General features: G+C 43.6%; 1 protein-coding gene across 2 annotated transcripts in view; it reads right to left on the reverse strand.

Annotated features, from left to right (window-relative positions):
- Positions 1-27,895, reverse strand: part of agmo (alkylglycerol monooxygenase) — a 487,986-nt gene that overhangs the window by 355,861 nt on the left and 104,230 nt on the right. For both annotated transcript variants that reach the window (XM_041183159.1, XM_041183160.1), the window contains exon 3: positions 14,426-14,577. In XM_041183159.1, coding sequence (XP_041039093.1) covers positions 14,426-14,577 — 152 coding nt within the window. The remainder of the gene's footprint in view (positions 1-14,425; positions 14,578-27,895) is intronic.

Raw genomic sequence — 27,895 nt, forward strand, 5'->3', positions numbered from 1 at the left:
GGAAACACAGGGTATTTGGGAAGGGTAAGCATGATTTTTTGAGAGGGAAATCACAGAATCACGCAGGGCAGATGAGCCCTTTGGCCCATCAAGTCTGCACCGACATATGAGAAACACCTGGCCTACCTACCTAATCCCATTTACCAGCACTTGGCCCATAGCCTTGAATGTTATGATGTGCCAAGTGCTCATCCAGGTACTTTTTAAAGGATGTGAGGCAACCTGCCTCCACCACCCTCCCAGGCAGTGCATTCCAGACCGTCACCACCCTCTGGGTAAAAAGGTTTTTCCTCACATCCCCCCTAAACCTCCTGCCCCTCACCTTGTATTTGTGTTCCCTCATGACTGACTCTTCAATTAAGGGGAACACCTGCTCCGTTTCACCCTTAATTGTTTAACCAATTTATTGGAGTTCTTTGAAGGAGTAACATGCACTGTGGACAAAGGAGAGCCTGTAGACCTAGTGAACTTGGATTTCAAGAAGGCATTTGATAAAGTGCCACATCAAAGATTATTGCAGAAAATAAAACTCATGGTGTAGGGGCTAACATATTAGTATGGATAGAAGATTGGCTGGCTGACAGAAAGCAGAGAGTATGCATAAATGGGTCTTTTCTGATTGGCAGGATGTGATGAGTGGAGTCCCACAGGGGTATGTGCTGGGGCCTCAACTTCTTACAATTTACACCAATGACTTAGATGAGGGGAGTGCAGGCATGGTAGCTAAATTTGCAGATGACACAAAGATAGGTAGGAAAGTATGTTCTGAAGAGGACACAAGGAGGTTGCAGGCGGATCTCGATCGGTTGAGTGGGTGGGCAAAAATCTGGCAGATGGAGGAAAATGTGAAGTTTTTCACTTAGGCAGGAAGAATAAAAATGCAGAGTATTACTTAAATGGAAAACGGCTGCAGAATTCTGAGATGCAAAAGGATCTAGATTTTCTAGTATGTCACAAAAAGTTAGTATGCGGATACAGCAAGAAATTAAGAAAGATAATGGAATGCCATCCTTGATGTCTGGGATGAGTGGGCTGTCTTATCAGGAAAGGTTAGACAGACTGGGCTTGTTTCCACTAGAGTTTAGAAAAGTGAGGGGTGGCTTGATTGAAGTATATATGTTATTGACAAGGTAGACATAGAAAAGATGTTTCCTCTGGTGGATGAGTTCAGAACTAGGGGGCACTGTTTTAAAATTAGAAGTTGCCCTTTTAGGATAGAGATGAGAAGAATTTTTTTCTCTCAGAGGGTTGTGTGAATTTGGTCCTCTCTGCCTCTGAAGATGGTGGAAGTGGGGTCATTGAATAATTTTAAGACAGAGATAGATAGGTTCTTGTTAGGTAAGGGAATCAAAGTTTATCGGGGTTTGATGGGAATGTGTACTTCAAAGCACAAACAGATCAACCATGATCTTATTGAATGGCAGAGGAGGCTCGATGGGCTGAATGCCCTACCTCTGCCCATATTTCATATGCTCGTACATATCATTGTCTGTGTTCCTTCACCCTTCTACACTCAACACTCTTCCCCATTGCCCAAGCTGTGCTCCTACTGGGGCCCTTCCCCACTCTGCTTTGTTCCCCAACCCTCTAATGCACCATTCAACATTTTACAATAGCGTTACGCAAAAGATCTGACCAATGATCTATACCCTAGGCCATCCGAAACAGCATCACAAGAAATCAACTAGCCAGTAAGTCTAAAACTTGTAAAATATACACAAATTTTCAGAAATATAATTTAGAATATTAAATAGATTTTAAATGTTCTTTTTAAATATAAGCATTGCACTGCAACAAAAAAAAATCATGATCAGTAAGTTTTTGGGTTTTGAGGTTGCTTCTTTCAGACATTGTCAGTTTTGTAAAATCTTTGCTCTTTCTCTGGAGCAGTAATGGGGAGGGAACTAACTAAGGGCACAGCTTGGGACCAACGAGCAAAAAACTGTAGAGTTAAGAGATTATGGGCAGAATATTGCCATTGGCGTGCAGGGGCAAGCTTGACACGTCAACACGCAAAATGACGCGCGATGGCATCGGGCATAAGTCCCAACATCATAGCGCATCATTTAGATATTGCGTTCGGCGGGCGCCAGAGGCAGCTGTGCAACCGCCAAACTGTCAACAGCCAATTAAAGTTGTTAACAACACTGCCCATCCAACTTTAAGGTCAGTGGGCAGTCAAAGAGCCCAAGCGGCTTTCGCGTTTTTTAGGAAACCTCATCCATTTGCGGGATAAGGTTTCTTGAAGGTTTTATGAAATAATTAATTAAATTTTGCTAAATTCACAAACATGCCCCAGCTCTGTGACACTGTCACATAATGGGACATGTTTAAAGAATTTTTTTCCTCCTTTATTAAAAAGCTTTACTATCAATTTAATCTCCCTGAGGCACAGAGCTGCCTCAGGGAGATTGTTGTGCTCTTTTGCGCGCGTACGCAAAAGAACGCAGGCCCCGACTCTCCCTCCTCCCCCCGCCTGCACAGGTAGCGCTGAGCACTACGGAACGCGGAATTACACTGGCTGGTCCTTAATTGGCCCGCCCACATAAAGTGGTGACGCGCAGCTGATCACGGGCGGCGATTGGCTCCGCGCCTGCTCCTGCCCGACGTAGGTAAGATTTAGCCCTTTGGGAAAAGCAAATTTCCTCAGGAGTTCCATCACAAATTTTCTGTATTTTAGTTACAGATTTGAGTTTTATTTGACTGATATTTATGCTTCTATTCCCTTATGAAGAATTTAATGCCTATTCCACGGGAAATTTTTCTATACATATATAAAATGCAGATATAATATAAAATTAAATTAGAACTTATCCCATCCAGAATTGTTCGGCATTAAATGCATTTTAACTGAATTTAAATGGAAAAAAAAACAAAATTTGGCGTGCTCATATATTTATTCAGTTTGATGCTCTCCAGTACAACGTATTCATGTTTTACAAACATGCTATCCAATACCTTCATGTATAAGAAAATAAAATATACTTGAGATGAGCCTGTTTTCCTGTTAGATGGCTAAATAAAATCGATATGGTTAAAAATAGTACAATAACGTGCAGTTATATATTATCTTTCAAATTCTCACCATGTCCCAAAGCATTTAGACATGACTGTTATATAGATAAATTGAGCAGCCAATTTGCAAACAGCAAGTTCCCACAAACAGTATATGGAATAAATGAACAGATAGTCTGGTTTGGTGGTGTCAGTCAGTTATTCTGCATGCCATGCATATAGGTTTAAAGGAGATTATGCTGAACAGGATGCTATATGCGTTTGTGATGCTCTGTTGGAAGCTTGGCTGAGAAAGTTTGCTTATTTGCCAATCATTCAGATTTTCCTTGGACAATACAAACTTAAAGACTTGCCAGGAGTCCAGATTTGCTGTAGCCTTGTCCAAAGTTTAATGAATGCACATCAAATTTCATTTTGGCAGCAGAAAGTTGATGAATGAAGGGAAAATTATTAAGACATGATTTAGTGTATTGCATAAATACTGAAAAAGACAGCGGGTAATATTTTATTGCATTATGTGAGGCAAATTGATCTGATCAATCCTTATTTTTTCACTGCAAACCTCACTGGCAATGCTGCTTAGTATAACAGAGGGATGGGCAATATTAATGCTCAGCTCACACAACCATAAGTTATTACATTAATGGGTCACTGATTTTCCAATGAAATGTACAGGAACCTTTTTGGTTTGGGTGAGGGAATAACTAAACAATTCAGGAATCTTTTGTCTCACAATATTGCTATGAAAAGTGATGTGATTAAAACTGTTACAATTCATGCTTCTTCCCAAAACCTATTATTCAGGCTCAGCTCAAGCGCCAAGAATTTCATGAACCAGTGATAGTGTTCACCCATATATTTGAAAATCAATAAAATTGTTCATAAATTGACAAAAAAATTTCCACAAACTAATTACACTTTTTCTTCATGACATGTGGGTCATTGCAAGGCCAGTATTTCTTGCGCACCCTAATTTCGCTCGAGAAGGTGGTGGTTCGTCGTTTTTTTGAACTGTTACGGTCCATAGGCACAGCTGTAGTGCACTTATATAAGTAGCCCTTGTCGGCGGCTGCGGCGGGCGGACCCGGGAACGGTCATGAAGCCAACCCCCGACCGTGATCGGGCCCCGACATCTGTTTCACGGTGGCTGGCCAATTAGCAGCCAGCCAGCGTCAAATGTGCACTCTGGCGCTGCCGGGGTGGGAGCAGGAGGAGCGCAAGCGCAGAAGTATGCACATGCGCAGGGGCGCATGTAGTTAAAGCTCCCTGAGACACAGAGCTGCCTTAGAGAGCTGAAGATTTTTAACAATAAAAATAAAGATATTAAAAATCATGAAAACATGTCCCACACATGTCAGGTGGGGCGCATGCCCACCCAATGAGAGAAAAAATCAGCCCCAGGAGTTTGATTCAAAGAAAGTGAAGAAACAACAATATATTTCCAAGCCAGGATAGCATGCAACTTGGAGTGGAATTTGCAGGTGGTTGTGTTCCCTTGAGGTTTCGCCAGAAAATGCAAAGGTCACTTGGCCTTTTCGCCCGCCCGCCAACCAATTGGTTGGGTGGGCAGTGAAAAATGCGTGTCAATTCATTAATTAAAGATCTTAACAGGCCACTTAATTGTCGGCACGTGCGCTGCCACCTCTTGCACGTGCCTAATGAATGAAATATTGCAAGAGTGCCCGATGACGTCGGGATGCTCGCCTGACATCATCACGCACTATTTTACTCTTGTTCAGGTGGGGCGCATGCCCACCCAATGAGAGAAAAAATCAGCCCCAGGAGTTTGATTCAAAGAAAGTGAAGAAACAACAATATATTTCCAAGCCAGGATAGCATGCATCTTGGAGTGGAATTTGCAGGTGGTTGTGTTCCCTTGATGCCTGCTGCCCTTGTCCTTCTAAGATGGCAGAAATCACAGGTTTTAAAGGTGCTATCCAAGAAGCCTTGACAAGTTGTTGCATTGCATTTCACAGATAATACACACTGCAGCCATAGTGTGCTGGTGATGAGAGAATAAATGTTTAAGATGGTGGATGGGGTGTCAATCAAGCAGGCTGCTTTGTTCTGGATGGTGTCAAACTTCTTGAGCGGTCGGGCAAGGCAAGTGGACATTCTTGACCTATGCGTTGTGGTTGCTGGAATGGCTTTGAAGAATACCCAAGCCTCTGAGTTGTGGCCACAGAAAACGTGGCCGATCCAGTCAAGTTTCTGGTCAACAGTAACCTGCGGGATGTTGATGGTGGCAGATTTCGTGATGGTAATGCTATTGAATGTCAAGGAGAAGTGGTTCGAATCTTCTTGTTGGGGAAGCCATTGCTGGGCATTTGCCACTTATCAGACAAAGCTTGAGTGTTGCCCAGGTCTCGCTGCTTGCAAGTATGACTGCTTCATTACCAGGAAAGTTGCAAATGGAATTGAACATTGTGCAATCATCAGCAAACATCCCCAGTCCTGACCTTATGATGGAGGGAAGGTCATTGATGTAGGAGCTGAAGATGGTTGGGTCTAAGACAGTGGTTCACTCCACATCCTTACAGCAGTGCTTCTCAAACTTTTTCGTCCATGGACCACTTAAGTAAGGCAAAAGACCCCGTCTGCCTGTCCTACTCTAACCGCTTTGCTGCTTTTTCACCAATAAACGTAATAGATTTATGTGCATTTTTAATTAACTATCATAAGCAGGTGAATGTGGAAAGGATATTTCTTCTTCTGGGAGAATCTAGAACTCTGTGTCACTGTTTCAAAATTAAGAGTCGCCCATTTAGGACAGAGATGGGGATTTTTTTTCTCTCAGAGGGTTGTGAGACTTTGGAATTCTCTTCCTCAAAAGGTGGTTGAGGCAGAGTCCTTGAATATCTTTAAGGCAGAGGTAGGTAGATTCTTGATAAGCAGGGGGTAAAAGGTTATCAGCGGTAGGCAGGAATATAAGGTTAAAATCAGATCAGCCATGATCTTATTGAATGGTGGAGCAGGTTTGAGGGGCCGAGAGGCCTACTCCTGCTCCTAATTCGCAAGTTTGTATTTAAGTAAATTAATTCATGCCAAAGAAAAAAGTATAGACCTTTTCATATTATAAATAGTATGACAAGAGAACATGTTTATATGAATCATTCTAATATGTGACAAAATATTCACAATAATTTTATTCTGGAAACAAATGCTTATCTTACATCTATCTATATTAATTAAACACAATGAACAGTAATATAAAAATCATGCTTATAAAACTGTATTGTTCCGTTGCTTGCAATTTGGACAACTCGTGCATGCACAGAGGAGTCTGGTTGTGTGACATTATGCAAGCCATAGCTAGAGTTCTGGCCTTTTCTCTCTTATGGCCTCAGCCATGGTGTTGTGCATCAGGGAACTGTATTTTGGACCAGCGTGCAGATCAGCTACAGGACCCTTACAGACCACCACTGCTTCGTGGGCAACACCTTGAGAACCACTGGTCTAGGAGACCGCCCTGAAGAACTCCTGTAGAAATGTCCTAGGCCTGGCATATTTGGCTTCCAACAACTACAACAATCTTCCTTTCTGCTCAGTTTTCCCTTGTGCCAGGCATGACTCCAGTTAGTGGGGAGTTTTTCCCAATTCCCATTAATTTCAATTTTAAAAGGGCTTCTTGATGCCACAGTCAATTTCTGCCTTGATATCAAGGGCAGTCACTCTCACCTCATCTCTGGAATTCATCTCTTTTGACAATGTTTGTGTCTCTAATGGGGTCTTGAGCCAAGTGATCCTGGCAGAACTCAAACTGAACATCGGTGAGCAGGTTATTGATGAATAAGTGCCTCTTGATAGCACTGTCAATGGTACCTTGCATCACTTTGCTGTTGATTGCGAGTAGACTTATGGAGCAATAATTTACCTTTTTTGGAGAGGATAAACCTGAGCAATTTTCCATTTGGTCAGGTAGATGTTGGTGTTGTAGTTGTACAGGGACAGCTTGGCTGGAGGTGCGATTAGTTCTACAGCACAAGTCTCCATCACCAAAGCCAGGATGTTGTTAGGGCCCATTGCCAGGAGCTTATTGGGGCCCATAGCCTTTGTTGTATATAGTGCGCTCAGCTGTTTCTTGATATCATATGCAGTGAATTGAATTGACTGAAGGATAGCTTCTAGCTGAGGATAGTTGCAAATGCTTTTCTACATTACTGAGGGGCTCTCCAATCATTGAGGATGAAAATGTTCATAGAGGTTCCTCCTCTCATTAACTGTTTAATTGTCCACCACCATTCATGGCTGGATGTTATAGGGCTACAGAGCTTTGATTGTTGGTTGTAGGGTCGCTTAACTCTTGTCTATAGCATGCTGTTTTCACTATTTAGCAAGAATGTGTTATAGCTTCACCAAATTGGCATCTCGTTTTAGGCACACCTCGTGCTTCTCCTGACATTTTCTCCTACACTCCTCATTGAACCAGGGTTGATCCCCTGGCTTAATGGTAATAGTAGAGTGAAGGATATGTCGGGCTATGAGGCTGCAGATTATGGTGGAATACAGATCTGCTGCTGATGATGACCTAGAGTGCTTTATCAATGCCCAGTTTTGAGCTGCTAGATCTGTTCTGAATCAATTCCTTTTTGCACAGTGGTAGTGCCATACAACACAATGGAAGACATCCTCAGTGTAAAGGCAGGACTTTTTCTCCATCAAGGACTGTGCTCTTACCAATACCCTTATAGATAGATGCATCTGAGAAAGGTATATTGGTGAGGACGAGGTAGAGTAGGTTTTAGCCTTGTGTTGGTTCTCTCACCACCTGCTGCAGGCCTATTCTAGCAGATATGCCCTTCAGGACCTGACCTGTCAGGCAGTGGTGTTAGTGAGCCATTTTTGGTGATGGATGTTGAAGTTCACTACACATAGTACATTGTGTGCCCTTTACACCCTCAATGCTTATTCCAATTGGTGATCAACATGGTGGAGGACTGATTTATCAGCTGAGAGAGAGCTCAGTGGTAATCAGTAGGAGGCTTCCTCGTCTGTGTTTGAACTGATGTCATGAGACATCATGGTGCACAGAATCAATGCTGATGTTGCCCAGGGCTGCCCCCACCAACTCCCACAGTCCCCTCACAAACCAACTGTATATCATCATACCACCACCTCCAGTGGGATAATACATACCCATGAATGGTGCTGGAGGGGTCTGGGACATTGACTAAAAGGTCTTGTTCAGTGAGTATGACTATGTCAGACTGTTGCTCACCTTGTCTGTGGGACAACTTTCCAATTTTAGCAGAAGTCCCCAGATGCTAGTGAGGAGGATGTTACAGGAACAACTGGGCAGGTGTCATTTCCAATGCTTAGGTTGATGCCAGGTGGTCAGTCCAATGAATTTCTCATGCTCTGTTGTAGCAGTTATATACAACTGAGTGCCTTGCCAGTCCATTTCATAGCGCAGTTAAGGATCAATCACATTGCAGTGGATCTGGTGTCACATGTAGGTCAGATTGGGTCAGGGCACCAGACTTCCTTCTCTTAAGGAAAGGACATCCATGCATCAGATTGTGTTTTGCGACAATCCAGTAGCTTCATAGTCACCATTTCCATCATTATTTTTTTATTCCAGATTTACTAACGAACTAAATTTAAATTCCCGGGACACCATTTACATAATAAAACAAAGCTACTATGCTATCATACAAATATCCTGTAATTTATCAGCAATTAAAATTTGAAGTCACACTTCTATTATCTGAAATAATTCCTCACAAGACAAGGAGTGTGTCTTTCCACCATTGAGTAGGCACTGGAAATAATACAATCTGTGTTCTCCAGCTTTCTCCAAATCAGTGAAGAACAACGACCTAAAAGATCATATTGCTCAAGCTGAATATTACTACACAAGTTTATTTATATATCGACTATGCCTCAGTCAAAGCACTGTCACCTCTGAATCTTTGTGTTAAATTCATACTCCTGGAATTCAAGAACAAAAATCAAGACTGGCATTCAAGTGAAGTGGAATTTTGGTAGTGCTGTCTTTCTAATGAGATGTCTTCCCTCTCAGGTGGGCATAAAAGATTCCATTTCACTATTTTGAAGAAGAGCAGATTAGTTCTCTCCACTCTCCAGGCCGATATTTATCCCTCAATCGTCACAAACAAAAATAGATTATCCAGCCATTCTCATTGTTGTGTATTTGCTGGTTTGTTGTGCATTTTATATGTCACAGAGAAATGAGATGATACTAGTTTCTAAGTGTAGGACTAGTTTTATTTACAGTGCTTTAAAATACCTCTGAACTCACAAAATGTCTACACCATACTTATTCAACTCAGTGTCCAGGTTTTTCTGTGGTGTTTGATTACTTTAGCTCTGAGTCAACACCCAGGCTTAATAGATCAAGCAGTGATCATAGATCAGTTACCAAACTAACATAATCAACCAAAGAAGAACTGAACAATTGAACACTACACTCACATTGTCATTTATGATACCTTGCTGTATGCAAGTTGGCTGCTACATTTCCTGTGCCATTTGGCAAGCTCCCAAGCTGCAGACTTTCCCTTAACTTTGAAATATGGCCACTTTATTACAATCCTAACAATTTTCATGTGTTCCAACAAAATGCCTTAAATCTTGCAGGTAACTCACAAACATCACAATCCTACTACTTGTTGAAATATGCTTGCAAATCTTTGTGAATGACTAATATTTCATTCCATGGGGCTTTCCTATGGGGATGTTGTGTGATGTATACATTCTTAAACCTGGTCTGCTCATTCATCTAGGTGCTAATAGAATGGCAGGAATACATGATATGGTTGGCTGTTATATGCAGAAAAAAAGCCTCTTTTGATCGACTGCCAATATCCCAGAAGTTCCCAAACATTATATGGTGCTATACAACGTTGTGACAATGTCCTGTTCCATGTGAGCAACCATCCCCAGCAAGTTGCCTTGGCCCAAGGTCCTCAATCATTGTATCATTGCATAGTGATCAAAAAGTATCCACTTGAAAACAGGTCCCATGGAGTCCTGGAATCAGAACTGAGGACACTCATAAGTTGGCCCATGGCCAGTAGGCATTTGGTCCTTCTCTGCCATTTCCAGCTGATCATATTCACGTGTGCTCTGTGGATCACCAAACACACTCCCTGTCACTATCAAAATCTCCATCCAGTATTTAAGCTGTGCTTGGGGAAGAGAAATAAAAGAGTGACAAGGTATGGTGCAAAGTGCTAGAGCTAGGACCCGCTGTCATTTGGGAGCCAGGTTTAGCTATTTCTTACACAAGTAGAGGAGTTTATGATTAAACTATGCTACCATGGTGCCCTTATGTGACTGTCATGTGTACAGCTTCTCTTGGGGGAATGACATAGTTTAAAGGGATTCAGTGTGCAGTTTATCACCAGAAGGGAGGCTAAGGCCTCAATTTTCACTCTGGAGTCAAGAATACAGAGTTGAGAGAATTCCTAGCTCCGCAAACACAACTCGGGAAAAAGTGCCCTAGAAGCTTGAAATTTCATTGCGGAGTGGTGAGGGGTGGAGGGGGAATGGTGCGCAGGAGGGAGTGAAAGTGGAAGCTATGGCCACTGCCCCTGAAAATGTAGAGCGGCTGCTGAGTGCAATTGTGGGCTGGGCAAAAGTCCAGTTCCAGTCTTCTGGCATTTTGTCGAAACCATAAAATAGCCCTCCAGCCCTCACATCCCCTCATCCTTCCACATACTCCCATGCCCATGTCCCATCCATGTCCACCTCATGCCCCACACCCAGTTGCCATGGCCCCTCATCCTCTCCATGCCAACCTATGCTGCGCTACCCACCCCTCATGGACCATCATACTCCCCATGCCAACCCGTGCACCCCACTTTCCACAGCCCTTTATGGACCCCATGTCAAATTTGTGCCAACTCATGCCAACCCATGCCCCCTATCACCACCCTTTACCCATACATCCTCCAAGCCAACTCACCCAGTATCCACCATGGACAGACCTCAGGACCCATGCTGAGATTAGATAAAGTTAATTGTCTATTGGTGAATTCATAGTTTAAAAAAAATTCTCTCATTGATAAAAACCCATTCACCACATTTAATTTCCTTTAATCTCTTAAAAAAACAAGTATTTGTATTCATAGTCCCACTTCAAAAACTTTATAAGTATTTGGAGCCGTCAATCATACTGTGAACTGACAAACACCCCAATATGATAATGACGGGTTGTGAATTCAGTCATGCAACACTAATTCTATAATGGTAGCCCCCAGGCTTATGTCATCAGACAGTAAAATAGCAAGCACTGATTTTTTTTAACACTACAGTTCTTTTTCCAAATATTTAAAGGGCAGGAGATTTAAATTCCTTGACAGCTCCTGTTGACAGACTGCTTTGACAGTTCACTTGACTGCTCTTTTGACAGTTCTCTTTAAAGCTCCTTTGGCAATTCTCTTGACAGCTATCTTGTCAGTTCCAATGATCTTGACAGTTCTAGTGAGTTTATGCACTTTTTATGCACCTTCATGCCTAATTTTAAGAACCAAAAGGCACTTGACCTCTCCCAAAGGGCACCTGACCTCACCCAAAGGTACCCTGGGACCATATCCAAAAAGGTACCCTACCTCTCCAAAAGGGTACACTACTTCTCCAAAGAAGTCTGGCAAGTTTAGACCTTCTCCTACCAGATCTAAAGAGCACAAGTCATGTTTTTGACACCCCACAAGCAAACATCAGATCAGACTGAGGCAGCTGCACTTTAACATGTAGAGTTGACTCTATTAACTACACATGGGCTATCTAGAACCCGTCCCCATTCCCCTTCCCCACAAAAATGGCAGGGGCCAGGTTTGGGGGCAGGACTTGTAGATTCATGCCTCTGTAGTAATTTTTGCTAAGACAAGAAGCCTCTCCGTATGTGCAAAAATTCAGGTGTAAGACAAAAAGGGCAGGAGAAATTTGCAGAACTCCTGGAGCCCAACCTTCTGCTGCCCCATGTCTACCCATTCTCTATGGCCATCTTGTCCCATGATTTGCGGGGCTACCCCTCCTACAGAGTTATTGCACAAAGCTTGGTGTACATATTTCTGCATGTGCTTTTCTTGACTGACCTGATAAAGTTTAATAACTTCATCATTGCCTCCTAGTTTGAGAGATGTCACTCAGGGTATCGCTGCCATTCTTCTTAAGCAACTTGCCTGGAAGCCCTGAAGTGCTCAATCAACAGGCTGTTTCGTGTAATGCCGAACAATTTGTAGCTTTCAAATAGACAAGTATTGTGCTAAAAACTGTGACAATTGCCCCCATTAAGCTGTCTCACTACTTTACACCTTGCTGCAACATGGGATTTCCGATCCAGCAATAGGCAAGAATTTCAAGAGTGAGCTCCATTAGACTATGCAGATGTAGACAATCCAGTAAATATGCATGCAGCCAATATACCACAGGTCAAATGAGTTCCCTCATCCAATCAGAAAGCTGGATTTGGAACTCCGATCAATCAAATACATCCATGGCATCCACTTCAAGCTTTTCAGTGCTTAGGTCAAATTAATTTTAAAAGGTAAAATACAGAATTTCTTATGCATTTAAACTGGATACATTCTTGAAGGCATCATAATTCTCACTGTGCCATATACTTGTAAATGAACAAGTTAAAACCTTCCAAAAACTGCATGTGAATTAAGCTTCCCTTTAAATGGCTATTGTGAACTCAGTATCATATAACACTCCATGAAACAGTAGAGGTATACATGTAGGTTTTTAAAATACTTTGTTTATGTATAAATTATTCAATTCAGTATCACAATGCACAGATGTTTCATTTGCTTTGTTCAACGTGATCTTCATCTATTTGCCTCCTGGTCCAGCAACATTTTAAAATTCTCATCATTGGTTTTAAATCCCACTATAGTCTCACCCTGGTCTACATCTACAATCTCCTCCAGTCCTATAACGCTCCAAGGTCTCTGTGCTCCCCCAATTCTGGTCCCTTGTGCATCCATGAATTTAATTATTCTGTGCCTTCAACTCCCAAAGCCCTAACCTCTGGAATTCTCTCCTTAAACCTCTCTGCGTCTCTAGTTCTTCTCCTCTTTCACAAAGCTTCTTAAAACCTACCTCTATAGCCAAGCTTTTGTTTGCCTATAATAATATCTTTTTATTTGACTGAGTGTCGAATTTTTTTTGACAACGCTGCTGTGAAAAAGTGGTGGATGTTTTACTATGTTAAAGGTGCTATATAAATGCAAGGTCTTGTAGAAAAATAATAGCTTCAGTTCCATTTTAAGGCTCTCTTTTCCAATACCTACCAAAAAGAGGGGGAGTGAGTTTACAAGAAACCACCAGTAAAAACATGATGGGTTAAGTGGTCCATCCTGAGCTGTAACACTCTACAGCCAGGATTTTTTCGTGGGAGATTCAGAGGTCCAGCCAAAAGTCCTTGGACTTATGGCAGGACCGGGTGATCTTGGCTGTGGGTGGGCCAGAAAATCGCACCCAATGATTCTATCGTACCATGAAATTGCTGTCATATCTGCAGCAGAACTATTCTTCACACAATCATTGTTATGGCCGATGCAGTTGATAAAGCGGAGTTATTTAAAAATCCCAGAGGGAAACTTTAAACAACTGTCATAATCAATAATTTTAAATTTGTATTTGAGATGCGACTCTAAACTCAGGAATCAGACCACTAGTTCTCGAGGTTTTACATTAATTAAACAAAACATTTTATTAATTTATACTGGTTAAAATATTTATACACATGGCTACAAATGACTACTATCATAACTTTTAACAAATTCCCAAACTAATCTCCATTAAAGCAACAACAACCCATAGACTTAACCAAACACCAGGCAAAGCATTTTCACCTTACGCGTTCAAAATGAGGTTTTTTCCACTGTGGAGCCAGTTTGACCAGTTAGAGACTTGCAGCTGCCTTTTGATCTTATTTTGCCTCTGATCTGCACACCTGAAAACTACTGAAATTATACCTACAACCACTGATTGAATTCAAATTCTCATTGTCTCACCAGCCTCTTTCAACTATACTTTTTAACAATGAAACCCCTTTCATAGTACCAATTTTATTAGTAATATAAACATATTGCTTGGTATCTGTTAGAAAGGCATCAAGTTTTCACCCCACTTCTTGAATGCTCTATTCAAAAAATGCGAATGCACGCTATCTCTGTTTACATTTCAAACTAGTGCATCAAAGCACCCAGACTAGCTGCCTTTAATCCAATTAATACATACTCGCAAACTAAACCTCTGTTTTAAATGAAAAATATTTTCCAAAATACTATATACGTTAATAGCTTCATGACAATCATACATAAAGAATCTCAATTTAAAAGTTGAAATACTCAAAGTAAAGACATAAGTGTGTCGTAATGTTTAATAATATATAAGCACTGCCTATCAGCAAACTATTGTTTCAAAATTTTCCTACCATGTGACATTCGATGCAGCCAGTAGTAAGCAAAGTCAACTCCTAAAAATGCGAGCCACCATGTCCAGGATGAATCCCATGGGAGTACAAACAGTCTAAAATTCTCCCAGATGTAAATGTAGCCAGTCAGCTCAATGCCACGGTCCAGTAATCTACACAAAAGAAATAAAGATAAATTGTGTTACTCTCGTGTTGAACAGTGTTACTCTGTTCCAAACGAGCTGGAAACAGTAAATACATTTTCAGTCTCTCTTCACCTCTCTTCTATTTTTCCTTAGTTCTGTTGAAGAGTCATATGGACTCGAAATATTAACTGTGTTCCTCTCTGCAGATGCTGTCATACCTGCTGAGTTTTTCCAGGTATTTTTATTTTTGTTTTGGATTTCCAGCATCCACAGTTTTTTGCTTTTATATTAATACATTTTCAGTCACTGCCTGTACACCCACGGCATTACTTTCCACAAATTAGAAATATACATAAAAAACAGCAAGCTGAAAAGATAATGTGATTCATGGGAAAAGGATTGTCAATGCTGACACATGTTACTGAAAATGCGACACTTGTGAAGCATTCATTGGGCTCAGCCTCTTAATAAAATGGAGAATAAACACAAATTAAACAAAAATCTCCTTTTTTAAAACAAGTTCAGAATGACATCTGTTGTATCTATGCAATTTCTTGGTACATTTCTGATAGCTATATGAAATTCCAGTACAGAAAATGAAAATTCACGATTTTAGGCACTAATTCATTTTTCTGATAGGGAACTTCATTCATGGCTTATACCAGCTTAATCTCCTAATGGAATACCAAAAGCAAGACTGTTCATTTCATCCTCCAAGTGGTCGACTATTTTATGTCCAGTCAAATAGCATTATTACAAAGGATTATGTGGAATTCTCTAAGCTAAGGTAAAATATCATAGGTGCTGGAAATCTGAACAAAAAACAGAAAATGCAGGAAATATTCAATATATCTGGCTGCATCTCTGGAGAAAAGAAGTAAAGTTAATTCTGCCCTTGACTTAACGCGCACAAAGATCCAACGCTCCGGTGTTCCTTGATCTACATTGGCTCTCAGTCAAACCAAATCTTGATTTTGAAATTCTCACCCTTGCTTTCAAATCCATCCATAGCTGCTTCCTCTCCCTATCTCTGCAGTCTCATCCAGCCCCACAAACTGCCAAGATCTGAACTCCTCTAATTCTAGCCTCTTGAGCATCCCCAATTTTAATCGCTCTGCCACCAGTGATCATGCCTTCAGTTGCCTAGGCCCTAAACTCTGGAATAAGCTCCCTATATCCCTCCACCTCTCAACATCACTTTCCTCCTTCAAGACGTTCTTTGAAGCTCAGCTTTTTGACCTAGCTTTTGGCCACCTGACCTAACATCACTATTTGTTGCATGGTGTCACATTTTGTTTTATAATGCTCCTGTGAAGTACCTTGGGGCATTTTATGGTTAATGGTGTTATATAAGTTGTTGTTGTTTCAGGTTTGTGACTTTTCATGTTCTGATGAAAGGTCACAGACCTGAAATGTTAACTCTGTTTCTTTCTCCAAAGATGCTGCCAGACCTGCTGAATATTTCCAGCATTTCTGCTTTTATTACCTGAGTTTTTGAGTTATGCAGAAGAGAAAGAAACAAGTGTTTCCAAAATTGAACATGGACACCATTGGGCTGGATTTTCCTGGTCCTGTACAGACAGGGTTGGAGGTGAGAGAGCCAGGGGAAAATAGTGGTGAGCTGCATCAAACACGTTTCCTGGCACATTCCTGCCTCCAGGAGACTTTCATAAGGATGGGCTTGAAACTAGGTTGGCTGTTCGCTCCATGGAGATAGGCAGCCAATTGGTCCAATGAATGCCCCACTTAGTGACCATTTTTAGCTGGCACCAATATTTTACTGACATCAGAGTGGGCCCCCCACAGTCTGCAGAGGTATCCAGCTCCATGGAAGTGGTCTCCTAGCGGCATTCCAGGGGACCACCAGACCCAGAGACCATGCCCCCAATGATGGCAAGGATGAAAGGCCACAGGCCTGTCTGTGAATAGGTCTGCAAGGGAATTTTCTCTCTGTCCTGATGTCTTTTCCATCTTTGGGATTCTTCAGTGCAGCCCTTCTGTGTTGGCCAGCAAGGGCATCTCGATGTTGAGCTGCCCTCATGATCTCCAATCTGCCTCGGCAGTGCCAACTTTTCCCAGTACGGCTGCCAAGGCTTAAAAGTGCCTGCTCTCTGATTGCGCTTGCAGCATTGAGACCCTGTCCACCATCATTAACAGAATGACAAAAGTGAAGCTGGCCATTTAGAAGGGCTCTTCCTGGAGGGCTGCACCGCCAGTACTGCTCCAGCAGTACTGAGGATCCCCATTATGTCCTGAAGCAAGGTCCCACGCCCGCAGGAAAATCCAGCCCAATGGCCTAGATTTTTGCCAAGTCAGGGCAAGGTGGAACACCTTGAAAAATGGCAGATGAGACCAAATTCCTGGATTCCCACCCCCATTCCCATTTCCAATAAGGGTGCAGGTAGCTAGCCCACAAGCAGCACAGCCGCCCTTGCCAGCTCTTTTGGTGGGTGGGAAATTCAAATCCCCTGCAATTTTGATGGGGTTGGGCGCCTTTCCATTAGTAGACATAGTTTGAAGCACCTCAGAGGAATTGTGAACCATGGAGAACCAGAACCTCGAGTGGGGAACCAAAAATAACAGCCACTCGCTATTGAAATTCTTTGATTGACAGGCTACTTCTTTGAAACAGAAAATAAAACATCTGTCTTTCAGTTTCATTAGGCACCACTGTCTGGAACTGTAATGGTTTAATTTGACAGCTGAGCCTATAATGAATGTTACAGTTTTAAGAGGTTGTTAAAGGATTCTCTGTCTTTGATATGTTTTCTGAATAGATGTCTATTCTTACAACTGAATTTCTACTTGAGGGGATTTAACTTTTTTCAAAGGCTCCAGTTTTTTTTAAGTATGAAGCATGTTTGAGTGACAGCTCTATTAGATTGTGAGAAGTTCAATTTTTTATCACACCCATTTCAAAGACTTTTCAATGCTACTACTGAGGTCTCTCTGTAGTGGATGTTGGGTGGGTGGCTATGGGGGACACATGGGGACATGGCGGAGGCAAGGGGTTGCATATAGGACACGGAATGTTGAGCATGTTGAAGGTCTGACAGTCATGATTACAACTGGGCTGATGTCCCAATAAACAGAAACAAGCCTTCTAGCCTGCCTGCCTTGTCATCTGCCCATCTCCGCTGCTGCCTTGGGCCTGCCTTTGTAGGTGGTGGGCATGATTCCATCCCACCCCCACCTCACCGGAACAAAAATATGACAGGCTGGGCCTCCTTAATGTAGATGTGTTTTTGGGTTTGGGAACTTCCCATCATGACATCATATAAGCACCAATGACACTGGAAAATAATGATGGAGTCTTGGACTTCGATGCATGAACAGGACCTTCAAACCTGAAGCTACTTTGAGGGGAGGAATTCACTGAAGTTCCTGTAATTGGAATAGGAATGCAGTGGAAGGATCCTAGATCTCACAACTTCATCCTTTGTCATTCATGATGTACGTGGGTGGAACAATAACCAGACAAGAATCAATACATTCAGCAATAAAAGAGGTGTGTGCCTGTGCCTGTGTATGCATGCATGGGTATGATGATAAGGTTGGGTGGCGGGGTTGGGTGCAGAGGTAGAATTGGTGCAAGGTTCAGTCCTAAATTCCAACCTGAGTTCATAAACACACAGGGATTTTCAACAGCATTATTTCTCAATTTAAACATTCAAATGTTCTGTCCTCTTCTTTCTCAATGTTACTGATGTTATTATATTCAGTGATCCTCTAAACCAGGGGTTCCTAAGCGGTGGGTCATGACACTTAAGGAGTCGGAGAGGTCACATTTGGGGTTGCAAGTTCCTCCTCCTCTGAGGCAGCAATGCAATGCTAGACAGGAGACTGCCTAGTCTGGAGGCTCTGGTGGGACAGTTCTGGATTCACCAGGCTGATGCCACCAAATAGCATGGGGCAATGGTGAGTTCAAAGCACCCTTTAACATTAGAAACCACTTTTGGCAGCAATTTCAAGTGCGCCAGGACGTTTGTGTGCTGACTTAGTGCAGGCAGCAGTCGGCAAGTGTAACTCACCGACTGAGTGCAGGAAAAACAGGAAGTCATGCGCCTGAGCCAGGAAGATGAATGACAACTTCAAACTTTGCTGTATTGCTGCTCCTTTCTGTGTGTTTTATAGGCTTCTTACTCCCAGGATGGCAACTCCGCTTCATGGCAACTAGGCCTAAATAGGGAATTGGAGAGGGGCTGATGTGCATGTGCGTGTGTGTGCGTGGGGTGGGAGGGGGTGGTGAGGGAGTGGGATTGGGAAGAGGGCTGCTGAGTGAATGAGTGAGTGGGGGGAGAGGGTTGGGAGGAGTGTTGAGTGAGTGAGTGATTGAGGAGAAGGGGATTGGGAAGTGGGGCTGCTGAGTGAGTAAATGGGGAGGGTTTGGGAAGAGGGACTGGTGTGTGTGTGGGAGGGAGGGCATTGGGGAGAGAGGCATGTGTATGTGTGTATGTGTGTCTGGTGGGGGGAGGGGAGTTGCTTATAATGTGTCTGGGGTGTTCAGGGGAAAGGGGCTTCATTGAAACCTCTGGCACCAGGAAATATGGAGAGCTTGGCTGAAACCTACATCAGTATATAAAATAATAACATTTTTACAAAGCACTTTAAAAACTCAGATTTTCACATTTATATGATATGCTGATATGCAATATGTGAACTTTAATAATTACATACTATATGTTATGCTGCTTTATGTTGTTTTGTTTTTGCTGGCATCTGAGGACAGAGGTGAGTGGCAGGCCACATGATTGGTCAGAATATAAAAGGTGGCAAAGAATGACTAAAAGGTTAATCAGGAGAAAGAAATTAGACTATGAGAGGAAGCTAGCTAGAAATGTGAAAATGGATCGCAAGAGTTTCTACAGGTATTTAAAAAGGAAAAGAGAAAGTAAGGTAAGAGAAAGTCGGTCCTCCAGAGAGTGTCAGTGTGGAGTTAATGGTAGAGAAGAAGGAAATGGTGGAAGAAATGAACAAATATTTTGCTTCTGTCTTCATTATTGAGGATACAAAAATCATTCCAGTAATAGCTGTAAATCAGAGGTGGAGGGGAGAGAGGAACTTGGTAAACTTACATTCACTAGGGAAGCAGTACTGAGCAAACTAATGGATCTGTGGGCTAACAATTCCCTCGGTCCATCTGGGCTCCATCCTAGGGTCTTAAAAGAGGTGGCTAATGAGGTGGTAGATGCGTTGGTGTTAATTTTCCAAAATTCCCTAGATTCTGGAAAGGTTCCATCAGTCTGGAAAATAGCAAATATAACCCCTCTATTCAAGAAGGGACGGAGGCAGAAATCAGGAAATTATAGGCCAATTAACTTGACATCTGTCGTGGGGAAGGTGTTAGAATTGATCATTAAGGAGCTGGGCACTTAGAAATACTCAAGGTAATCAGGAAAAGCCAGCATGGTTTTGTGGAAGGAAAATCATGTTTGACCAATGTATTGGAGTTCTTTGACGGAGTAACATGTGCTATGGGTAAAGGGGAGCCTGTAGACATACTATACTTGGACTCCAAGACTCCAAGACGGTATTTGATAAGGTGCCACATCAAAGATTATTGCGGAAAATAAAAACTCATGGTGTGGGGGTAACATGGATAGAAGATTGGCTGGCTGACAGAAAACAGAAAGTATGCATAAAAAGGTTCTTTTTGTGATTGGCAGTGTAGACCCGCACTGTGCTGGGGCCACAACATTTTACAATTTATGTCAATGACTTGGATGGGAGGAGTGAAGGCATGGTAGCAAAATTTGTAGATGACACAAAGATAGGTAGGAAAGTATGTTGTGAAGAGGGCATAAGAGGACTGCAGATGGATATGGATAGGTTGAGTAAGCAGACAAAAATCTGGCAGATAGAGTATAATGTAGGAAAATGTGAAGTTGTTCACCTTGGCAGGAAGAATAAAAAAGCAGAATATTACTTAAATGGGGCATGGCTGCAGAATTCCGAGGTGCAGAGGGATCTCGGTGTTCTAGTACATGAGTCACAAAAAGTTAGCATGCAGGAACAGCAGTAATTAAGAAGGCTAATGGAATGCTATCTTTTATTACAAGAGGAATTGAATGTAAAAGTAAGGATGTTATGCTTCAGTTATTCAGGGCATTAGTGAGACCACATATTGTGTGTAGTTTTGGTCTCCTTATTTAAGGAAGGATGTAAATGCATTGGAGGCGGTTCAAAGAAGGTTTACTAGATTGATACTTGATACCTGTAATGAGCAGGTTGTCTTATGAGGAAAGGTTAGACAGACTGGGCTTGTTTCCACTGGAGTTTAGAAGAGTGAGGGGTAACTTCATTGAAGTGTATAAGATCCTGAATGGTATTGACAGGTGGACATGGAAAAGACATCTCCTCTGGTGGGTGAGTCCAAAACTAGGGGGCACTGTTTTAAAATTAGGGGTCGCCCTTATAGGACAGAGATGAGGAGAATTTTTTTCTCTCAGAGGGTTGCGCGACTTTGGAACTCTTTGCCTGCAAAGGCAATGGAGGTGGGGGTCAATGAATATTTTTTAAGGCAGAGGAAGATAGATTCTTGTTAGGCAAGGGAATCAAAGATTATCGGGGGTAGATGGGAATGTGGAATTCAAAACACAAACAGATCAGCCATGATCTTATTGAATGGCGGAGCAGGCTCAAGGGGCCGAATGGTCTACTTCTGCTCCTATTTCATACGTTCACATGAATGTCATGTTAATTCTCAAGTCTTAAAACAGGATTGTACTGGAAAATAGTTTGGGAAGCACTGCTCTAATTTTTTCTATCTCTTGCCTCCTGAGCTCCAATTGCACCTGTCATTCCTTCTCCCAATATGAGCATTCTGTTGAAATTCTACTCTAACTTGTCTTCTCTGGGATCTCAAAACTGTGCAGCTATTGGCTTCCCCAAGTCTTTCCTTTTTCCAGAGATCCTCAGGCTTTTAAAATCAAAGCTTGGCTCCCTAATTCCTGATTTGTCTTATCTTTTCTTTTGCCTTTCTCATTCTTGGTGGTTTCCTGAACATCTTGGCCCTTCGTTTTATTTCTCAATTAAACACAATCATACCTGCAAAGCATAACTGCCACACCGGAACACTGATATTGGGGGTTACCGATTGTTCAGATGGCTATCAGGATTCCTCAAAAAGGAAGTGAAAATTTATTGGTATTTGTTTCTTTTAAAGCAACCACAAATTTTTTCAAAGCTCTTTCTTCGATGATGGTTTGCAGGCCTTCAATTTTAAATAGTCCTTGAAGAGGCACCTTTATGAAACTGATGCACAGAATCACATGGTCTTGCTTGTATTTTGATTTTTAGGATGCTCTTTCTCTTTAAACAAAAATGCTAGAAACATGGGAGTATTGGTGTGTTACAGATCACTCAGGAAGTCTGAGTTGCTGTGGCAACATGTACTTTTACATGCATGTTCTAATCTGGAGCGGTGGGTAGTGACGGTAGTAGTTCCATGTTTCTTTCCATCACATGGCTGATCAGAAATCTTTCTTGATCTTACTGTCTGTCATTGGCATCTGTTGGGATATTCACAGGTTGATAATCAGTCAATTTGGCCGCATTATGAACACACCTTCTTTAACCATCAGGCCTTTGGGTGGAACTTGAATCTAGAGCTTCTGAGTCAGAGATAGGAATGCTACCCACTGCACCACTAAACCTCGTAAATACACAGACGTACATAGGTGAAATGATTCTGCAGTTCTTGCATTGTATCCCTAATGATCTCATGCATATGTACCTTGGTACTGTGCACATGAACTTTGCCCTCTTTAACTTTTATTAACATTAGCCTAGACCCTATTAAAGACTAACTTCTTGACTTTTTTATCACTCGCAACAGCTGGCTTACATAATAAGTTAAACTCTAAGCTGAAGAAATACAAGGAACAAAGAACAAAGAGAAGAACAGCACAGGAACAGGCCCTTCAGCCTTCCAAGCCCGCGCCGATCATATTGCCCATCAACTAAAACATTTTGCATTTCCAGGGTCCGTATCCCTCTATTCCCATCCTATTCATGTATTTGTCAAGCTGCCTCTTAACACCACTATCCTACCTGCTTCTACCACCTCCTCTGGCAGTGAATTCCAGACACTTACTACCCTCTGCGTAAAAAACTTGCCCCGCACATCTCCTCTATAGCTTTCTCCTCTCACCTTAAATCTATGTCCCCTAGTAATTGACTCTTCCACCCTGGGAAAAAGCTTCTGACTATCTACTCTGTCCATGCCACTCATAATTTTGTAAACTTCTATCAAGTTGCCCCTCAATCTCCGTCGCTCTAATGAGAACAATCCGAGTTTCTCCAACCTCTCCTCATAGCTAATAACCTCCAGACCAGGCAGCATTCTGGTAAACCTCCTCTACACCCTCTCCAACGCCTCCAGATCCTTCTGGTAATGTGGTGACCAGAATTGCACACAATATTCCAATTGTGGCCTAAACAAGGTTCGATACAGCTGCAGCATGACTTCCCAGCTTTTATACTCAATACCCCGCCAACAAAGGCAAGCATGCCATATGCCTTCCTGACTACCTTATCCACCTGCGTTGCCACTTTCAGTGACTTGTGGACCTGTACACCCAGATCCCTCTGCCCGTCAATGCACTTAATGGTTCAACTGTATAATTCCTGCCTGTATTAGACCTTCCAAAATGCATTACGTCGCATTTGTCCGGATTAAACTCCATCTGCCATTTCTCCGCTCAAGTCTCCAACCGATCTATATCCCGTTGTGTCCTTTGACAATCCTCTTCACTATCTGCAACTCCTCCAACCATAGTGTCGTCTGCAAACTTACTAATTAGCTCAGTTACGTTTTCCTCCAAATCATTTATGTATACCACAAACAGCAGAGGTCCCCTAACTGATCCCTGCAGAACTCTACTAGTCACAGCTCTCCATTCAGAAAAGCACCCTTCCACTGCTACCCTCTGTCTTCTATGACCAAATACAGTATTTCATAGGCCAGAAATTTCCCCCCGTTGGGGGGGCTGTGTGGGGGCAGGTGGGCGTGAACCCAATCAGTGCCCCTGATTGGGGCCATGCCTCCACTTTACGTGTGCAGGCGGGGGGATTCTCTGAGTTGTTCCCTTCGGAAGCATGCGAAAGAGCTCAGAAATCTCCCTCAGGCACGGGGATGCCTCAGGGAGATCAATTTGATATTTAAAAACTGAAATACAGTAATTAGAAACTTTTAAAACATATCCCCTCATGTGACAGCATCACATGAGCTGGGACATGTCAAAGAAATATTTAAAAAATTTTTATTGAATTTTAAAACATTTCATGAAACCTCATCCCGCCCGTGGATGAGGTTTCATGAAAAATGCGAAGGCCGCCTGGGCTCTTCACCTGCCCGCCAACCTTAAGGTTGGATGGGCAACTCATTAAATTGCTTAAGTTAGTTTTTAACTGGCCTTAATAAGCCTTCGACAGTTCGGCGGGTGCGCAGCCAAGTCGGGTGCACGCACGCCGAACTGGAAATCTAAATGACGCATGTATGACATCGGGACGCCCGCCTGATGTCACCGCACATCATTTTACGCAGCAGCGAGTGGGCCCTGCCCCCGCTCACCAACCAGAGAATTCAGCCCTTGTCCTTTCCCTTGATTTTATTAAATTTTAATTAAACATATTAAAATGTTAACAGTGATGGCTTGAATTAGGCCTCTTCATTCTTTGCAAGATCAAAAGCTACATTCATCATTCTGTAGCTGGACTTGCTGGGTAACACAGACACACAACCACATGCTATTTAAGTAGGTTAGATAAAATGGCACTATAGGAGAAAATCTGTTTAATTTAAACTAAAGAATAAAGCAGCTGATAGCGGTGGTGATTGCCACAGAATGTACAGTAGTAAAATTGTCCAGAGGAATTAATTTATATTTGTAAAGTGAAAAATTATCCAAGGATAAACAGCCATAACAAAAAAAGATAAGGGGCGGTATCGTCCCAGATTTGCACCAAGTGTGGTAGCGGGCAGGGTCTCATTCACCCGCCACACCATTACCTTGCTGCTTCATCATACCAGGTGCCCTATATAAAGTGCAGTCACACGCACACCTCTCAGTGCTTCCAGCCCAGGACTGCTACAAAGTAGACATGGCTCTGAAAGGCCAAAAGACTGCAGCCCCCCCGATTCAATGACACGGCCCTCCAGCACCTTTTGAATGCAGTTGAGACTCGCCGTGATGTCCTCTATCCCTGCTCTGGCAGGATGGTAATAACATCACCAGTCCAGCTTGGGAGGTGGTCAGCGCCAACGTTCTGCCAAAAAGGACAGCCACCTAGTGCCAATAAAGAATGAATGATCTCATCCATTCCACGAGGGTAAGTCACTCTTCGCATCACTCTCAACTCACACACTCACAAACCCATCACACGTCCACAGGGCCCTCATTCACTACCAATTCAAGAGGCATCACCATACAATCTCTCACCATCATTGTCCTCATCCCATCCATGGGAACACTCACCACCCACGCATGCCAAGCATACTTATCATCTGGCCAAGCAGGCATCCTGCTTACACTCTCTCCATCTCTGTTCATGCAGGACAAGCTGGCACACAACAACAGGGAGAGGTCGCAAACTCGTGGAGGAATGCCTGAAATCAAGGTCCTCATGGGCTTTGAAAACAGAGCCATCCAGCTGGTCAATGACGATCTGGACCGCTCCTGTGCTGATGGTGAGGTTGGTGCTGCTCTACCAAGTGAGGATCCAGCAGTGCAACATCCACCAGACAACCATGCTGTGAGTGATGTATCCTGTTTCACAGGCCACTGCTATGCACTAATTATCTCTCCTTGCTTTCACAGGCACATCTGCCCAACAGCCAATGGACCCCATGACCCAAAGCCTCTAATCAAGCCCCAAAGAAACCTCTGAAGAGGAATCTGAATGCACCTTCATTGAAGTCCCATCACAGCACTCACCCACAGCTTCCACTAGCGCAGAGACACACCTCGGTGAGTCCTAGCTTTGGGGTAGCCTCAGGATCACAGTCTGGTAAGAACATCGCACTTTTTGACGGGCGGCAGGGACTCCCCAGGTCCCTGGCACTCAGAGGGCTGCTGGAGGCTATAAATTTGCTGAGTCTGAGTCAGATAATGAGCCTCTGGACTCGGTCATGTCACAGTTGCTGGGGCTGCAAAGGCAAGCTCAGGAAAATCAGGAAGGGATGTCCACTGCACCACTCAGATTGCAAGACATGATGGAGGAGTCCGTCCGCCTTCAGCCTGAAGTGATAGTGCCAGCACTATCACTGGTCAAGACTGGTAGGATGGCAACCGCTATGGAGACCTTGTCCACTGCTACGCAGGCTTAACTCCATCGCTGATGCCATAGTTGACCTCTAACAATATGTATGCGAGATGGTTCTGGGGAAGCCCAATTTCATTCCAGCTACCCCATCTCCTCAAGGAGTCAGCTAGGGGCCCTTGGGCACCCATAGGGAGGAGGATCAGCAGGCGCAACCCCCCCCACCGCCACACCCCCCCCCCCCACACACACACTCTCTCAGCAGCTTTAAGCTGGGGTTGGCCCCCATCTCCTCAGCATTAATGACCAGTGACGCTGTGTTCCTGAAGGGGTCAGGTGCTGAAGGCTGACAAAAAATCAGATGCCTTTGAAGTTTCATGGCTGCGTCACTATATGACCCAATCACAGAGCACAAGCGAGCTTCCCTCAGCCAGACAGGAGTCAGGCATTCTCAGAGGCTATGTGAAGATATATGGAGTGTCCTCACTGCATCATACTGCAATCGAGTGACTATTAGGCCTCCACTGCGTCTCCATGACAGGAGCATTATCACAGACAGTATGTGCGCTGCCATAAGCCAGAATGGAGTCAAATGTTCACAGATGCAACATGAGGATTTATGGTGTCTCCTCACTGCATGCCGTCATAATCCTCCACAAATCTAGCAGTTATGAGGGCCTCCCGAGTGCGCCTGCCTTGTCTGGCCAGTGCGAGGGCCTCAGTCCCATCATCATCGCCATCAAGGACCCCCTCACTCTCATACCCATTGGCGTCCTCCTCATCGGGGGAGACCTCCAGCTCCTCCATCCCCTCCTCAGCCAGCTCCTCTCCCTGTTGCTGCGCCAGGTTGTAAAGGGTGCAGCAGATGACAACAATGCATGACACCCTCTGTGGACAATAATGCAGGACTCCACCAGACCGGTCCAGGCACCGGAACCTCACTTTCAACATCCCGATGGTTTGCTCCACCAGGTTGTGAGCTGCAGTACGCGCCTCATTGTACCTTCACTCTGCTGCAGTCTGAGGCCACCGCATGGGTGTCATCAGCCACGTCCTCTGCAGGTAGGCCTTGTTCCCAAGGAGCTTTCCCTACACCCTGGATCCTGGAAGATTTCAGGGATCGGTGACCCATAATGTAGGAGTCGTGCACACTCCTTGGAAACCGTGCGTAGACCTGCAGGATGCATTTGTGACGGTCACACAGCTGCTGCACATTCAGTGAATGTAATCCCTTGCAGTTAACATAGTTGACTGCTTGTTGCGACGGAGATCAGAGCGCCATGTGAGTGCAGTCAATGGCACTGTGGGAAAGCTGAAATCTAGTCAAATCCAATTGCTCTTGCATCCTGGCTTTCCTAGTCCCAGGCCAAATGCAAAAAGTTGTGTGCCCTCGTGAAGATGGCATCCGTGACCTCATAGATACATTTGTGGGTGGAGGCGTTTGATATCCCAGCGAGGTCACCTATGGAGCCCTGAAAGCATCCACTAGTGTAGAAATTGAGCATCACTGTCACTTTCACAACCAGTGACAGTAGATGCCCTCCATGTCCCTGTGGCACCAAATCCTGCAGCAGGTGGCAGATGTGACCGACCAGTTCCCTAGACATGCACAGGCTTTGGCGACACTGGTTCTCAGTCATCTTCAGGAATGAAAGTTAGCATCTATAGGTCCTGGGTCTAGCTAGGAGCCAACCAGTGGCGGCTCGCTGTGGCTCTTCGGTGGCGTATGCAGGAGCCCCAGCCATCCCTTCTTCCAGAAGGTGCTGTTCCTCTCTCTGTGCAGCCTGGCGCCTCCTTCACTCTCTTCTCCATCGTCTTCACTCTCTGTAAGCCTTGAGGCATACAGCTATTTCACCAGGCTCCATGATCCTGATGTACTCTGCCTGCAGCATGAAAGAGAGAGACACGTGGGTTAGCGTGGGTGTACAAGGAACCTGTCTTGATTAAGTCTGAAAACACTTTAATGCATCCCGGAGAGCGCAGGCCACCACTTGGATAGCCAGAGTTTAGTGCACTGCATGTCTGCCTGAGACTCCACCTTCTTCCGCCGCACTCCACCTGACCAATTGGTGGCAGTTTTGCC

Source organism: Carcharodon carcharias, chromosome 3 (genome assembly GCF_017639515.1).
Source record: "Carcharodon carcharias isolate sCarCar2 chromosome 3, sCarCar2.pri, whole genome shotgun sequence".
Taxonomy (NCBI): Eukaryota; Metazoa; Chordata; class Chondrichthyes; order Lamniformes; family Lamnidae; genus Carcharodon; species Carcharodon carcharias.